The sequence below is a fragment of the Pristiophorus japonicus genome, chromosome 3 (assembly GCF_044704955.1).
Source record: "Pristiophorus japonicus isolate sPriJap1 chromosome 3, sPriJap1.hap1, whole genome shotgun sequence".
NCBI lineage: Eukaryota > Metazoa > Chordata > Chondrichthyes > Pristiophoridae > Pristiophorus > Pristiophorus japonicus.
In genome coordinates, this window is record NC_091979.1 from 83,150,290 (window position 1) to 83,167,943 (window position 17,654).

At 43.8% G+C, this 17,654-nt stretch overlaps 1 protein-coding gene across 1 annotated transcript in view; it reads left to right on the forward strand.

Annotated features, from left to right (window-relative positions):
- Window positions 1-17,654, forward strand: part of lrp2a (low density lipoprotein receptor-related protein 2a) — a 522,167-nt gene that overhangs the window by 484,915 nt on the left and 19,598 nt on the right. Inside the window, exons 71-72 of the mRNA XM_070873618.1 lie at window positions 7,240-7,419; window positions 9,885-10,004. Of these exons, the coding sequence (XP_070729719.1) occupies window positions 7,240-7,419; window positions 9,885-10,004 (300 nt within the window). The remainder of the gene's footprint in view (window positions 1-7,239; window positions 7,420-9,884; window positions 10,005-17,654) is intronic.

Sequence of the window (17,654 nt, forward strand, 5' to 3'; positions counted from 1 at the left end):
CTTGAGAAATCTTCTAGAATTTTTTGAGAATGTAACTATTAGAGTGGACAAGGGAGAACAAGTGGATGTGGTTTATTTGGACTTTCAAAAGGCTTTTGACAAGGTCCCACACGAGATTGGTGTGCAAAATTAAAGCGCATGGTATTGGGGGTAATGTACTGACGTGGATAGAGAATTAGTTGGCAGACAGGAAGCAGAGAGTCGGGATAAACGGGTCCTTTTCAGAATGGCAGGAAGTGACTAGTGGGGTGTCGCAGGGCTCAGTGCTGGGACCCCAGCTATTTACAATATACATTAACGATTTGGATGAGGAAATTGAGTGTAATATCTCCAAGTTTGCAGATGACACTAAGCTGGGTGGCGGTGTGAGCTGTGAGGAGGATGGTAAAAGGCTGCAGGGTGACTTGGACAGGTTAGGTGAGTGGGTAAACGCATGGCAGATGCAGTATAATGTGGATAAATGTGAGGTTATCCACTTTGGGGGAAAAAACACGAAGGCAGAATATTATCTGAATGGTTGCAGATTAGGAAAAGGGGAGGTGCAACGAGATCTGGGTGTCATGGTACATCAGTCATTGAAAGTTGGCATGCAGGTACAGCAGGCAGTGAAGAAGGCAAATGGCATGTTGGCCTTCATAGCTAGGGGATTTGAGTATAGGAGCAGGGAGGTCTTATTGCAGTTGTACAGGGCTTTAGTGATGCCTCACCTGGAATATTGTGTTCAGTTTTGGTCTCCTAATCTGAGGAAGGACGTTCTTGCTATTGAGGGAGCGCAGCAAAGGTTCACCAGACTGATTCCTGGGATGGCAGGACTGACAATATGAGGAGAGACTGGATCGACTGGGCCTGTATTCACTGGAGTTTAGAAGGATGAGAGGGGATCTCATAGAAACATATAAAATTCTGATGGGTTTGGACAGGTTAGATGCAGGAAGAATGTTCCCGATGTTGGGAAAGTCCAGAACCAGGGGACATAGTCTAAGGATAAGGATTAAGCTATTTAGGACTGAGATGAGGAGAAACTTCTTCACTTGTTAACCTGTGGAATTCCCTACCGCAGAAAGTTGTTGATGCCAGTTCATTGGATATATTCAAGAGGGAGTTAGATATGGCCCTTACAGCTAAAGGGATCAAGGGGTATGGAGAGAAAGCAGGAAAGGAGTACTGAGATGAATGATCAGCCATGATCTTATTGAATGGTGGTGCAGGCTCGAAGGGCCGAATGGCCTACTCCTACACCTATTTTCTATGTTTCTATGTTTCTAAATCTACAGCGCAGAAGGAGGCCTTTTCGGCCTATCGTGTCCGCACCGGCCGACAAGGAGCCAGACGGCCCTTGGTCATCAACCCTGGAGGTTGCATATCAATCTATGAACAATGGCGGAAAGGTAAAGAGCATCCGGCCCAAACAGTCCGCCCCACACAACTGCGATACCCCATGCATCGCAACATTTTACACTCCACCCCAACCGGAGCCATGTGATCTCCTGGGAGAGGCATAGAAACATAGAAACATAGAAAATAGCTGCAGAAGTAGGCCATTCGGCCCTTCGAGCCTGCACCACCATTCAATGAGTTCATGGCTGAACATGCAACTTCAGTACCCCATTCCGGTTTCTCGCCATACCCCTTGATCCCCCTCGTAGTAAGGACTACATCTAACTCCTTTTTGAATATATTTAGTGAATTGGCCTCAACAACTTCCAGTGGTAGAGAATTCCACAGGTTCACCACTCTCTGGGTGAAGATGTTTCTCCTCATCTCGGTCCCAAATGGCTTATCCCTTATCATTAGACTGTGACCCCTGGTTCTGGACTTCCCCAACATTGGGAACATTCTTTCTGCATCTAACCTGTCTAAACCCGTCAGAATTTTAAACGTTTCTATGAGATCCCCTCTCATTCTTCTGAACTCCAGTGAATACAAGCCCAGTTGATCCAGTCTTTCTTGATGTGTCAGTCCCGCCATCCCGGGAATCAGTCTGGTGAACCTTCGCTGCACTCCCTCAATAGCAAGAATGTCCTTCCTCAAGTTAGAAGACCAAAACTGTACACAATACTCCAGGTGTGGCCTCACCAAGGCCCTGTACAACTGTAGTAACACCTCCCTGCCCCTGTACTCAAATCCCCTCGCTATGAAGGCCAACATGCCATTTGCTTTCTTAACCGCCTGCTGTACCTTCAATGACTGATGTACCATGACACCCAGGTCTCGTTGCACCTCCCCTTTTCCTAATCTATCACCATTCAGATAATAGTCTGTCTCTCTGTTTTTGCCACCAAAGTGGATAACCTCACATTTATCCACATTATATTTCATCTGCCATGCATTTGCCCACTCACCGAACCTATCCAAGTCACTCTACAGCCTCATAGCATCCTCCTCACAGCTCACACTGCCACCCAACTTAGTGTCATCCGCAAATTTGGAGATACTACATTTAATCCCCTCGTCTAAATCATTAATATACAATGTAAACAGCTGGGGCCCCAGCCCAGAACCTTGCGGTACCCCACTAGTCACTGCCTGCCATTCTGAAAAGTACCCATTTACTCCTACTCTTTGCTTCCTGTCTGCCATCCAGTTCTCAATCCACGTCAGCACACTACCCACAATCCCATGTGCTTTAACTTTGCACATTAATCTCTTGTGTGGGACCTTGTCGAAAGCCTTCTGAAAGTCCAAATACACCACATCAACTGGTTCTCCCTTGTCTACTCTACTGGAAACATTCTCAAAAAAATTCCAGAAGATTTGTCAAGCATGATCTCCCTTTCACAAATCCATGCTGACTTAGACCTATCATGTCACCTCTTTCCAAATGCGCTGCTACGACATCCTTAATAATTGATTTCATCATTTTACCCACTACCGATGTCGGGCTGACCGGTCTATAATTCCCTGTTTTCTCTCTCCCTCCTTTTTTAAAAAGTGGGGTTACATTGGCTACCCTCCACTCCATAGGAACTGATCCAGAGTCAATGGAATGTTGGAAAATCGCAAAAAAACAGATAATAACCCAGGCCAATTGGAGAAAAAAATCTGGGAAAATTCCTCTCCAACCCATCCAGGCGATAAAAACTAGTCCAGGAGATCACCCTGGCCGTATTTGATTCCCTGCAGTACTTACCATCGTATCTGTGCCAGCTAACAAGAGGTTATCCAGTCTCATCCCACTTACCAGTTCTAGGTCCGTAACCCTGCAGGTTACGGCACTTTAAATGCCCATCCAAGTACCTTTTAAATGTGGTAAGGGTTTCTGCCTCTACCACCTTGCAGGCAGTGAGTTCCAGACCCCCACAACCTTCTGCATGAAGAAGCTTCCCCTCAAATCACCTCTAAACCTTCCACCAACCACTTTAAAACTATGCCCCCTTATAATTGATCCATCTACCAAGGAAATATGCCCTTGCTATCCACAATATCCAGGCCATTCAAAATTTTATACAACTCCTCTCAGCCTCCTTTGTTCCAAGGAGAATAAACCCAGCCTATCCAATCTGTCCTCATAGCTAAGATTCTCCATTCCAGGCAGCATCCTTGTAAATCTGCTCTGCACCTTCCCCAGTGCAATCACGTCCTTCCTATAATACAGCGACCAGAATTGCACGCAGTATTCCAGCTATGGCCCAACCAGAGTATTATACAATTCAAGCATAACATCCCTGCTCTTGTATTCTATGCCTCAGCCAATAAAGGCAAGCCTTCTTAACCACCTTATCCACCTGGCCTGCTACTTTCAGGGATCTGTGGACAAGCACTCCAAGGTCCTACAATTCTAAGTGGCCTACCATTTAATGTGTATACACATTCCTTATTAGCCCTCCCCAAGTGCAATACCGCACACATCTCTGAATTAAATTCCATTTGCCACTGTTCTGCCCACCTGACCAGTGGATTGATATCCACCCGCAGTCCATAACATTTCTCTTCATTATCAACTACACAGCCTTTTTTAGTGTCATCTGCAAACTTCTTAATCATACCCCCGATATTAAAATCTAGATAATTGATGTATACCACAAAAAGCAAGGGACCCAGTACTGAGCCCTGCGGAACTCCACTGGAAACATCCTTCCAGTCACAAAAACATCCATCAACCATTACCCTTTGCTTCCTACCTCCTAAACCAATTTTGGATCCAACTTGCCACTTTGCCCTGGATACCATGGGCTTTTACCTTCATGACCAGTCTGCCATGTAGGACCTTTTCAAAAGCTTTGTTAAAGTCCATATCCACTACATTGTACGCACTGCCCTCATCAACCCTCCTGGTTACCTCAGCTTAGTCAAACACGATCTTCCCTTAACAAATCTATGCTGACTGTTCCTGATTAATCCTTGCCTTTCTAAATGTGGATTTATCCTGTCCTTCAGGATTTTTTCCAATAATTTTCCCACCACTGAGGTTAGGTAGACAGGCTTCTAATTACTTGGCCTATCCCTTTCTCCCTTCTTAAACAAGGGTACCACATTAGTAGTCCTCCAGTCTTCCAGCACCATGCCTAAATCCAAAGAGGACTGGAAAATGATGGTCAAGGCCTCTGCTATTTCGTCTTTTGCTTCGCTCAACAGCCTGGGATGCATTTCATCTGGACCTGGGGACTTATCTGCTTTCAAAGCTGTTAAACCCCTTAATACCTGCTCTCTCACTATGTTTATGAGAATTACCTGGATGGAGGGAAGTAACTCTCTCACTCCACTGCCAACCAACTTATCTGAGGGAAATCCAGTCCCATATCTCTAACCAGTAGCCATATTGTTATCCAACTCAAACTGGACAGCAAAGGAGAGAAAATTGATCAAAAGGTGCAATGACAGTCATTTTTACGGACCAGCGTCCTGCATCTCAAGGACGCCTGAAAGATGTCGGTCCCTATATTGGATCAGGGCATTTTTCAGGTGTCCATGGTGGCCATCTAAGACACGTATTAGGTGTCTTAGAAACATAGAAAATAGGTGCAGGAGTAGGCCATTCGGCTCTTCGAGCCTCCACCACGATTCAATATGATCATGGCTGATCATGCACTTCAGTACCCCATTCCTGCTTTCTCTCCATACCCCTTGATCCCTTTAGCCGTAAGGGCCACATCTAACTCCCTTTTAAATATATCTAACAAACTGGCCTCAACAACTTTCTGTGGTAGAGAATTCCACAAGCTCACAATTCTGAGTGAAGAAGTTTCTCCTCATCTCGGTCTTAAATGGCTTACCCCTTATCCTTAGACTGTGATCCCTGCATCTGGACTTCCCCAACATCGGGATCCTTCTTCTGCATCTAACCTGTCCAATCCTGTCAGAATTTTATTTTTCTATGAGATCCCCTCTCATTCTTCTAAATTGCATTGAATATAAGCCTTGTTGATCTAGTCTTTCTTCATATGTTAGTCCTGTCATCCCGGGAATCAGTCTGGTGAACCTTTGCTGCACTCCCTCAATAGCAAGAATATCCTTCCTCAGATTAGGAAACCAAAACTGTGCACAATATTCAAGGTGTGGCCTCACCAAGGCCTTGTACAACTGTAGTAAGACCTCCCTGCTCCTATACTCAAATCCTCTCGCTATGAAGGCCAACATGCCATTTGCCACCTTCACCGCCTGCTGTACCTGTATGCCAACTTTCAATGACTGATGTACCATGACACCCAGGTCTCGTTGCACCTCCCCTTTTACTAATCTGTCACCATTCAGATAAAAATCTGCCTTCCTGTTTTTACCACCAAAGTGGATAACCTCACATTTATCTACATTATATCGCATCTACCATGTATTTGCCCACTTACCTAACCTGTCCAAGTCACCCTGCAGCCTCTTAGCATACTCCTCACAGCTCAGACTGCCACCCAGCTTAGTGTCATCTGCAAACTTGGAGATATTACATTCAATTCCTTTGTCTAAATCATTAATGTATATTGTAAATAGCTGGGGTCCCAGCACTGAACCATATGGTATCCCACTAATCACTGCCTGCTATTGTGAAAAGGACCTGTTTATTTCTACTCTTTGCTTTCCTGTCTGCCAACCAGTTCTCTATCCACGTCAGTACATTACCCCCAATACTATGTGCTTTAAGTTTGCACACTAATCTCTTGTGTGGGACCTTGTCAAAGTCTAAATACACCACATCCACTGGCTCTCCATTGTCCACTCTACTAAAAATTCGAGACGATTTGTCAAGCATGATTTCCCTTTCATAAATCCATGTTGACTTGGACCGATCCTGTCACTGCTTTCCAGATGCGCTGCTATTACATCTTTAATAATTGATTCCAACATTTTCCCCACCACCGATGGCAGGCTGACCAGTTTATAATTCCCTGTTTTCTCTCTCCCTCCTTTTTTAAAAAGTGGTGTTACATTAGCTACCCTCCAGTCCATAGGAACTGATCCAGAGTCTATAGAATGTTGGAAAATGACCACCAATGCATCCATTATTTCTAGGGCCACTTCTTTAAGTACTCTGGAATGCAGACTATCAGGTCCTGGGGATTTATCGGCCTTCAATCCCATTAATTTTTCTAACACAATTTGCTGACTAATAAGGATTTCCTTTAGTTCCTCCTTCTCGCTAGACCCTTGGTCCCCTAATATTCCGGAAGGTTATTTGTGTCTTCCTTCGTGAAGACAGAACCAAAGTATTTGTTCAATTGGTCTGCCATTTCTTTGTTCCCCATTATGAATTTGCCTGATTCTGATTGTAAGGGACCCACATTTGTCTTCACTAATCTTTTTCTCTTCACATATCTGTAGAAGCTTTTGCGATCAGTTTTTATGTTCCCTGCAAGTTTGCTCTCATATTCTATTACCCCCACCCCCTAATTAAACCCTTTATCCTCCTCTGCTGACTTCTAAATTTCTCCCAGTCCTCAGGTTTGCTGCTTTTTTTGGTCACTTTATATGCCTTTTCCTTGAATTTAACACTATCCCTAATTTCCCTTGTAAGCCACGGTTGAGCCACCTTCCGTGCTTTATTTTTACGGCAGACAGTGATGTACAGTAGATGTTAAGTAAATGAGGGGCCTAATTTAAGCATTCTGTATCAAGTTGGATTGTGATGAGCCGGGATTCGTCAGTAGTCGCTACAGCCTAAGCAACAACCACCACCAAAAGATAAGTTTCAACAAATGGTTCCTGTGAAACCACTTACTCGCAAATGATCTTTCATTTTCAGGAGTGCAAACAATATTCTTTTAATGAACTTTTTCTAAACAAAGTTAACATGTTGTTTTGTTTCACCAGACCTAGGTAACCCTTTCAGTCTGGATGTTTTTGAAAGCCACTTATACTGGACATCGAAGGAAAGTGGTGAAGTATGGAAACAAGATAAATTTGGAAATGGACACAAGCATAAGATCATGACTGTAAATCCATGGCTAACTCAAGCTCGAATTTATCAGGAGAATCGTTACAATCACTCAGGTACAATCTTCTATCCTAGGTTTTATCTAAAATTACATAGATAAATATTCCCCCACTGCAGGTCCACAAGTAAAGTATTCAACATATAATTATTCCCTTCTTCTTAAGGTGCCCCTAGCTGATTATAAAGTATTAATATAAACTGCAGAAGTTAATATATTGGAAAACTCATGGGTACAATGGGTTAGGACACTACCTTTTCATTGCCTGATGCAAACTAATGGAATAAAAATCTTCTTTTCATTAATAGTTGTAGAGTTCCGAGGCACTTGAAATTCTATGGGCTGAATTTTAGCTTTTCGGTTTTCGGGGCTAAAACGGAGTTGGGGCGGGAAAGTTACCGGCTGGGAATAGTTTGCACTTTGGTAAGGAAGTTTCTGCATTTGGGCCCTGCGTCAGGGGATGGAGCGCGAAGGGAGGCGTTGTACACTTTTCGTAGCGCAAGGATGGGTTATTCACGAAATAAACTGTCGGGCCGTGTGCGTTCCGAGAGGCCTTTGGGGGGGTGGGAGAGAGAAGCCTTAAAAAAAACACACGCAAGCATTCCAAAAATATTGCCCATGCCACCATAACATAAATTGCTAAAAAGAATTACAAGAACAAACACTCGCACTTACCTTTGGAGTACTTTATTTTCCTCTGTGCCGCCGGCTATGCAGGACCGCACTGATTTCCCAGACTGTCATTGCAGGCAGACGGATCAGGTAAAGGCCAATAGGTGTAAATGAATATTTTCAACCCAATTCCTAGGAATTGCAGTTCCAAAGCACATTTCCCATAATGCCCCACTAATTGGCCATGAGGATGTCACTTCTCCAGTATTGAATGCTTTTCTGAGACTGGGTTCAAACATATACTGGGGCAAAGTATAAGACCATATAAGCTACTCTATACTAAAGATAGTTTTCAGATATTGGCCTCAAAACTGGTCTCTTCCAGCAAACCAGTCAAGGGCTGAAAATTTAATGATGATCGAAGCTCAGCTAAACCTACTTATTGAATACTGCCTGCAAAAATATGGGTGGTTTGGGTTCGGGTGGGAGGTTAAAGTGTTAAAAATCTGAATCCGCCCACCTCCAACCTGCCCACTTTCAGTTTTAATGTAGGCGGAACGGTGGGCGAGTCGCCCATTTAAATATTATAATGAGGCTGGCATGCCTTAGATTAAACCACCATTTAAAAGTTAACAGTGGCAGGTCGGGTTTTGCAGGTCTGGTGAAACCCGCCAGCTTATGGAAGGCGAGGACTGCTTGTTCCAGAAGGTAAGTGGCTTTACACTTAGCTCCTGGATCCAGCATCCCTGCCCAGCAACCTAACTTGAGGAAGGACATTCTTTCTATTGAGGGAGTGCAGCGAAGATTCACCAGACTGATTGCCGGGATGGCGGGACTGACATATCAAGAAAGATTGGATCAACTGGGCTTGTATTCACTGGCGTTCAGAAGAATGAGAGGGGATCTCATAGAAACATTTAAAATTCTGACGGGTTTAGACAGGTTAGATGCAGGAAGAATGTTCCCAATGTTGGGGAAGTCCAGAACCAGGGGTCACAGTCTAAGGATAAGGGGTAAGCCATTTAGGACCGAGATGAGGAGAAACTTCTTCACCTAGAGAGTGGTGAATCTGTGGAATTCTCTACCACATAAAGTTGTTGAGGCCACTTCACTAAATATATTCAAAAAGGAGTTCGATGTAGTCCTTACTACTAGGGGGATCAAGGGGTATGGCGAGAAAGCAGGAATGGGGTACTGAAGTTGCATGTCCAGCCATGAACTCATTGAATGACGGTGCAGGCTCGAAGGGCCGAATGGCCTACTCCTGCACCTATTTTCTATGTTTCTATGTCTATGATGAGATCATTCTTTAACACTCTCCTTCCCACCTCAAGCATTCATGAATTATGACTCATCCAAATCACCACAGTCCATATCTTTTCCTGCATATATCCCATCATCCAACCGTCACTGGATCTCCATGCCTCAATGAGTTGAGCTCAAAATTCTTGCCCTTCCTTTCAGTTCCTTCATGGCATTGCTCCTCCCTACCCTATGGATCTCCTGCAGCCTTAAGTGTTCAAGTGCATCCTACTCTCCTCTGACACAAGGCTACTTTTTGTTCCCTATTTCCTCCATTCCACCATTGATGGGTCAGTCATGAGGCTCCTGTCATTTAGAACTCCCTTCTCAGTTCATTCTGTTTTATCAGTTTGCACAATCTGCTTTCAGACTTCCTTACAACCCTTTTCTTTGACTGCCTTCAGCAACCCCAACATTTTTTTCCCTTTCCTCTTTCATCTATGCATGATTTCCACTATTTTCCCCTCAATGTAACGTGCTTTGAGATATCTTCCGGCATGTGAAGACTGCTCTGGTAATGCAAATTGTTATTTTGTTATCTTGAATTAAACATAAATTATAAAAACTTTGGAATCCAGTTTTTATTTTCATTTTCCATTCTTGTTTCAGTGCCTAACCCTTGCAAGGGCGTCTGTAGCCATCTGTGTTTGCTGAGGCCAGGAGGGTATACTTGTGCTTGTCCTCAGGGTAGTCAATTTCAAGACAGGAGTCTTACTGAGTGTGATGCAGGTATGTGCATTTAATCAATCAAGTTACTTAGAATGCAAGGGGGTGGATTTTATGTTGTGTCTCCGTTGCAGCATTAACCTGGGCAGAACAGTAAATTTTGCGTCGGCAAATGGATTGCGTCTATCGCTGCAAAATTCAGCAGCTGGGCCCGGAGTTTGGAGTGGAGCTCTAAGGGAGGCATTGCACATCTCTTTTAGGGCACTAGGCCAGCTGAGCAAGTGAAAATCCCGAGCTAAACAGCCAGCTTCGGAGCTCCCTAAAAAAGCCCTCGCGGGGCGGGGGGAAAGCCTGAAAAAAATGCACCAAAAGCATTCCCAATTCATAGCTCATGCCACCACAACATAAATCGCAAAATTAACAAAAATAATCACACTTGACTGAGGTCGACATTACTTATCTCACTGTGGCCGCTACAGCATGGAACGCCAGCTTCCACAGGCGTTCCCACCAGGGTGCTCTATGGATCGGACGAAAGCCAAAAATCGAGCCGGTGTCGCAACTAGGGATATTACACACCAGCTCACCTCTTCCTGCCGGTAATGCTCCGCGCCCCGCCAAAATCAGCACCGAATGTCCCGGCGGGATCCTGGAAGCTGGCCGTCCACCCGGAAGTGCTTACCGCCACCATTGCCACCCCTCCGGGGCGCTAAAAGGGACGGCATAAGACTGAAAATCCAGCCCAAGAACTTTTAAGCACAGCAAAAAGCTATTGGGCTCTACAAGCCTTTCCTTTTCTCATAAGTCAACCTTACCAAGCCATTTGCTTACTTATTGTTCAATCCTTTCTCTCTATATAAATGCATTTATATAACTCTCAAAACGATTTAAACTGTTCACTTTAGTGGCTTTTTCTGATTCCACAAGCCTATTATCCTCTTATGTAAAAAGAGTTCTACCCTTTTCTTCTTTCTCTTTCACTTGTCAGTTTTTAACTTGTACTTCCTGGTACGTGAACCTTGCATTGTAGTCAACAATTTACCTGGATCAGTTTTGTTCATAACCTTTTATAATTTTGAAAACTGTAATTAGGTTACCTCTCTCAAGTCTCTTCCTTTCCAAAGCAAACCCAACTTTCCTCAATTTTTCCTCATAACTTAAATTTCTGATACCCAGGATTATTCTTATTGCTCAACTCTGTACCCTCTGAAGGAATAGCTCATCGGTAGTAACTTGGATATGACAGTGTAATTTAGAGCAAAGAACAGTATCAGAAGACAAATATTTACCGACAAGTTTTATTTCATTTGCAGCAATGCCATCCATTTCTGTTTGCCTTTATAGTGCTTAAAAATATCTAAATAGTATTGCTTTGGTTGTAAAGAACAATCCAATGGGTATACCTGATTATGTTATGTGAGATATTATCAGTGAGAATAAAACCATCAGTAAGAGAACTCTGTTGCTTCTCTGGACTTCAGAGCCTATGACCCTAAAAACATGCAGCCTTTCCATCGTAACCCTGCTGTAACTTCAACTAAAGTCTACAAGAAAAATAGAAACTGATATACTCTGTCCTGGCCTTCAGTCAGTCGCCCAGTGGGAGGGCCAAACCTCCGCCTGCCAGAAATCAGCATAAGAGGAGGCGGGGATTTCCCTACATCAGGAGTTCTCACTTTCAGGCCCTAAGTGGAACCTGTTGTAGCATCATGAAGGTCCATCTGGTCAGACCAGATCACCTGGGGGTCCAGGCCGGGATATGGCTTGGGTCCCCTGAAAATTTGAGATGAAAATTTTGGGGGAAGGTTATTTTAAAGCAGTGCCCTTAAAAGGAGGCAATAACTTCAACTTTTTGGAACCCTCCACAGACCATGCAATTTTTAGCTGGCTTCTTCATTTGGGTGGACACACTAGAATGTGCCCCTATTGGTGTGGGCACCTGGCATTGACACCTGGAAACCTCCCGCTGACCTTAGAAAGTCCACAGCAATCTGATAGTCATGGTCACTTTTACTAGTATTTTATTTCCAAATATTTTTAAAACTGAATTCAAATTCTCAAACTGCCTCAGTGGTATTTAAACTCACGTTATCTGGATTATTAGCCCAAGGCTCTGGATTACTGGTCGAGTAACATAACCACTAGACTACCTGTCGGCACTTACACGACGATGCACCCCACCACACACTTTTCTTCACAGCAAAAAGTTTCTCCCATTGTCCATCAAGCAACCTGGAATGCCAATTATTCTCCTGTTCAGTTATTTCAATATTCAAGATTTAATATCCTAAACAAAATGTATTCATCAACATCAATCATTTGAGATCAAATCAATGAGCATTTAGAGATGTATATGATAATGAAGAGCAGCTAGCATGAATTTTAAAGAATTTTTTGACTGAAAGCTGTAAATGAAGGGGAAGAAAATTTCACAGCTGTTGCGGCATATTCCTACTGTAACTCTGACGCAACTTTGCTGGAATGGTCAGAATCTGGATATGCCGGGTCCCAACCGAGCGCTGAAGAATCCAGCATGGATTTGTGGTCACGTATTCTCAGCCTTCCCCTTACAAGACCAGCACCTTAATAGGGTGTGGGGTTGGGGACTCCCTTGTCCTTGGCCTTTAATAGGATGTGGCGTATGCTTGTAACATCTAGGGATCCAGACCTGGATCACATCTTGGGCCCCTAAAAATTGAGTTCACAATTTTTTTAATGGCCCCCTTCATAAAGGGGCAGCTAAGGGAGCAACTGAACTTAATTTCATTGTGGTGCCTGTACAACCCCTCTGGCTGAGATAACTACTTGGGTATAGAATCATAGAAATTTACAGCACGGAAGGAGGCCATTTCGTGTCTGCGCTGGCCGACCAAGAGCTATTCAGCCTAATACCACTTTCCAGCTCTTGGTCCATAGCCCTGTAGGTTACGGCACCTCAAGTGCACATCCAAGTATTTTTTAAATGTGCTGAGGGTTTCTGCCTCTACTACCCTTTCAGGCAGTGAGTTCCAGACCCCCACCACCCTCTGGCTGAAGATATTTCCCCTCATATCTCCTTTAAACCTCCTCCCAATTACTTTAAATCTCTGCCCCCTGGTTGTTGAGCCCCCCGTCAAGGGAAACAGGCTTTTCCTATCCACTCTATAATTTTACACACCTCAATCATGTCTCCTCTCAGTCTCCTCTGTTCCAAAGAAAACAGACCCAGCATCTCCAATCTTTCCTCATAGCCAAAATTCTCCAGTCCAGGCAACATTCTTGTAAATCTCCTCTGCACCCTTTCCAGTTCAATCACACCTTTCCTGTAATGTGGTGGCCAGAACTGCACACAGTACTCCAGCTGTGGCCTAACCAGTGTTTTATACAGTTCAAGCATAACCTCCTTGCTCTTGTATTCCATGCCTTGACTAATAAAGGCAAGTATTCCATATGTCTTCTTAACCACCTTATCTACCTGGCCCGCTACCTTCAGGGATCTGTGGACCTGCACTCCAAGGTCTTTTTGTTCCTCTACACTTCTCAGTGTTATACCATTTAATGTTTATTCCCTTGCCTTGTTAGACCTCCCCAAATGCATTACCTCACACTTAACCAGATTTAATTCCATTTGCCACTGTTCTGCCCATGTGACCAGTACATTGAGATCTTCCTACAGTCCACAGCTTTCTTCTTCCTTATGAACCACACAGCTTATTTTAGTGTCATCTGCAAACTTCTTAATCATACCCCCAACATTCAAGTCCAAGTCATTGATATATATACCACAAAAAGCAAGGGACCTGGCATTGAGCCCTGCGGAACCCCACTGGATACAGCCTTCCAGTTACAAAAACACCCATCAACCATTACCCTTTGCTTCCTGCCTCTGAGCCAATTTTGGATCCAACTTGCCACTTTGCCCTGGATCCCATGGGCTTTTACTTTTGTGACCAGACTGCCATGTGGGACCTTATGAAAAGTTTTGCTAAAATCCATATACGCTACATCCTACGCACTGCCCTCCTGGTTACCTCCTCAAAAAATTCAATCACGTTAGTCAGATGCAACCTTCCCTTAACAAATCCATGCTGACTGTCCTTGGTTAATCCATGTCTTTAGCCTGTCCCTCAGGATTTTTTTCCAATATTTCTCCCACTACTGAGGGTAGACTCTCTGTACTGTAATTACTCAGTCTATCCCTTTCTCCCTTTTTAAACAAAGGTACAACATTAGCAATCCTCCAGTACTCTGGTACCACACCTGCAACCAGAAAGGACTGGAAAATGATGGTCAGAGCCTCTGCTATTTCCTCTTTTACTTCTCTTAACAGCCTGGGATACATTTCATCTGGGCCTGGGGATTTATCCACTTTCAAAGCTGCTAAGCCCCTTAATAGTTCCTCTCTCCCTGTGTTTATCTCATCTAATATTTCACACACCTCCTCCCTCATTGCAAAGTCTGCATCGCCCCTCTTTTTGTGAAAACAGATGCAAAGTATTCATTGAGAAACATAGAAATATAGAAAATAGGTGCAGGAGTAGGCCATTCGGCCCTTCAAGCCTGTACCACCATTCAATATGATCATAACTGATCATGCACTTTAATACCCCATTCCTGCTTTCTCTCCATACCTCTTGATCCCTTTAGCCGTAAGGGCCACATCTAACTCCCTTTTGAATATATCTAATGAACTTGCCTCAACAACTTTCTGTGGTAGAGAATTCCACATGCTCACAACTCTCTGAGTGAAGAAGTTTCTCCTCATTTTGGTCCTAAATGGCTTATCCCTTATCCTTAGACTGTGAACCCTGGTTCTGGACTTCCCCAAAATCGGGAACATTCTTCCGGCATCTCACCTGTCCAATCCCACCAGAATTTTATATGTTTTTATGAGATCCCCTCTCATTCTTCTAAATTCCATTGAATATAAGCCTAGTCGATCCAGTCTTTCTTCATATGTCAGTCCTGTTATCCCGGGAATCAGTCTGGTGAACCTTCGCTGCACTCCCTCAATAGCAAGAATGTCCTTCCTCAGATTAGGAGACCAAAACTGTGCACAATATTCAAGATTTGGCCTCACCAAGGCCCTGTACAACTGTAGTAAGACCTCCCTGCTCCTATACTCAAATCCTCTCGCTATGAAGGCCAACATGCCATTTGCCGCCTTCACCGCCTGCTGTACCTGCATGCCAACTTTCAATGACTGATGTACCATGACACCCAGGTCTCGTTGCACCTCCCCTTTTACTAATCTGTCACCATTCAGATAATAATCTGCCTTCCTGTTTTTACCACCAAAGTGGATAACCTCACATTTATCTACATTATACCGCATCTGCCATATCTTTGCCCACTCACCTAACCTGTCCAAGTCACCCTGCAGCCTCTTAGCATCCTCCTCACAGCTCAGACTGCCACCCAGCTTAGTGTCATCTGCAAACTTGGAGATATTACATTCAATTCCTTTGTCTAAATCATTAATGTATATTGTAAATAGCTGGGGTCCCAGCACTGAACCTTACGGTACCCCACTAGTCACTGCCTGCCATTCTGAAAAGGACCTGTTTATTCCTACTCTTTGCTTTCCTGTCTGCCAACCAATTCTCTATTTATGTCAGTACATTACCCCCAATATCATGTGCTTTAATTTTGCACACTAATCTCTTGTGTGGGAGCTAGTCAAAAGCCTTTTGAAAGTCTAAATATACCACATCCACTGGCTCCATCTTGTCCACTGTACTAGTTATAGCCTCAAAAAATTCTAAACGATTTGTCAAGCATGATTTCCCTTTCATAAATCGATACTGACTTGGACTGATCCTGTTACTGCTTTCCAAATGTGCTGCTTTTACATCTTTAATAATTGATTCCAACATTTTCCCCACCATCGATGTCAGGCTGACCGGATTATAATTCCCTGTTTTCTCTCCCTCCTTTTTTAAAAAGTGATGTTACATTAGCTACCCTCCAGTCCATAGGAACTGATCCAGAGTCTATAGAATGTTGTAAAATGACTACCAAAGCATCCACTATTTCTAAGTCCACTTCCTTAAGTACTCCGGGATGCAGACTATCGGACCCTGGGTATTTATCGGCCTTCAATCCCATCAGTTTCCCAAACACAATTTGCTGAATAATAAGGATTTCCTTTAGTTCCTCCTTCTCGCTAGACCCTTGGTCCCCTAGTATTTCCGGAGGGTTATTTGTGTCTTCCTTTGTGAAGACAGAATCAAGTATTTGTTCAATTGGTCTGCTATTTCTTTGTTCCCCATTATAAATTCGTCTGATTCGGACTGTAATCATACCCACGTCTTGTGCCTCCACACACAAATTTCCTTTGTGGTCTCCAATAGGCCCCACTCTTTCACTAGTTATCTTCTTACTCTTAATGTATTTATAAAACATATTTGGGTTTTTCCTGATTTTGCATGCCAACATTCTTTCATGCTCTCTCTTTGCTTTCCTGATATCTGTTTTAATTGCACCCCTGCACTTCTTATACTCTAGAGTTCCTGCAGTATTAAGTTCTCTGTATCTGCCATAAGAACATAGAATTAGGAACAGGAGTAAGCCATCTAGCCCCTCGAGCCTGCTCCGCCACTCAACAAGATCATGGCTGATCTGGCCGTGGACTCAGCTCCACTTACCCGCCCGCTCCCCATAACCCTTAATTCCCTTATTGGTTAAAAATCTATCTATCTGTGATTTGAATACATTCAATGAGCTAACCTCAACTGCTTCCCTGGGCAGAGAATTCCACAGATTCACAACCCTCAGAGAAGAAATTCCTTCTCAACTCGGTTTTAAATTGGCTCCCCCGTATTTTGAGGCTGTGCCCCCTAGTTCTAGTCTCCCCGACCAGTGGAAACAACCTATCTGCCTCTATCTTGTCTATCCCTTTCATTATTTTAAATGTTTCTATAAGATCACCCCTCATCCTTCTGAACTCCAACGAGTAAAGACCTAGTCTACTCAATCTATCATCATAAGGTAACCCCCTCATCTCCGGAATCAGCCTCGTGAATCATCACTGTACCCCCTCCAAAGCTAGTAAATCCTTCCTTAAGTAAGGTGACCAAAACTGCACGCAGTACTCCAGGTGCGGCCTCACCAATACTCTGTACAGTTGCAGCAGAACCTCCCTGCTTTTGTACTCCATCCCTCTCGCAATGAAGGCCAACATTCCATTCGCCTTCCTGATTACCTGCTGCACCTGCAAACTAACTTTTTGGGATTCATGCACAAGGACCCCCAGGTCCCGCTGCACCGCAGCATGTTGTAATTTCTCCCCATTCAAATAATATTCCCTTTTACTGTTTTTTTTTTCCCAAAGTGGATGACCTCACATTTTCCGACATTGTATTCCATTTGCCAAACCTTAGCCCATTCGCTTAACCTATCTAAATCTCTTTGCAGCCTCTCTGTGTCCTCTACACAACCCGCTTTACCACTAATCTTTGTGTCATCTGCAAATTTTGTTATACTACACTCTGTCCCCTCTTCCAGGTCATCTATGTATATTGTTAACAGTTGTGGTCCCAGCACCACTAACCACCGATTTCCAACCATAAAAAGGACCCATTTATCCCGACTCTCTGCTTTCTGTTCGCCAGCCAATTCTCTATCCATGTTAATACATTTCCTCTGACTCCGCGTACCTTTATCTTCTGCAGTAACCTTTTGTGTGGCACCTTATCGAATGCCTTTTGGAAATCTAAATGCACCACATCCATC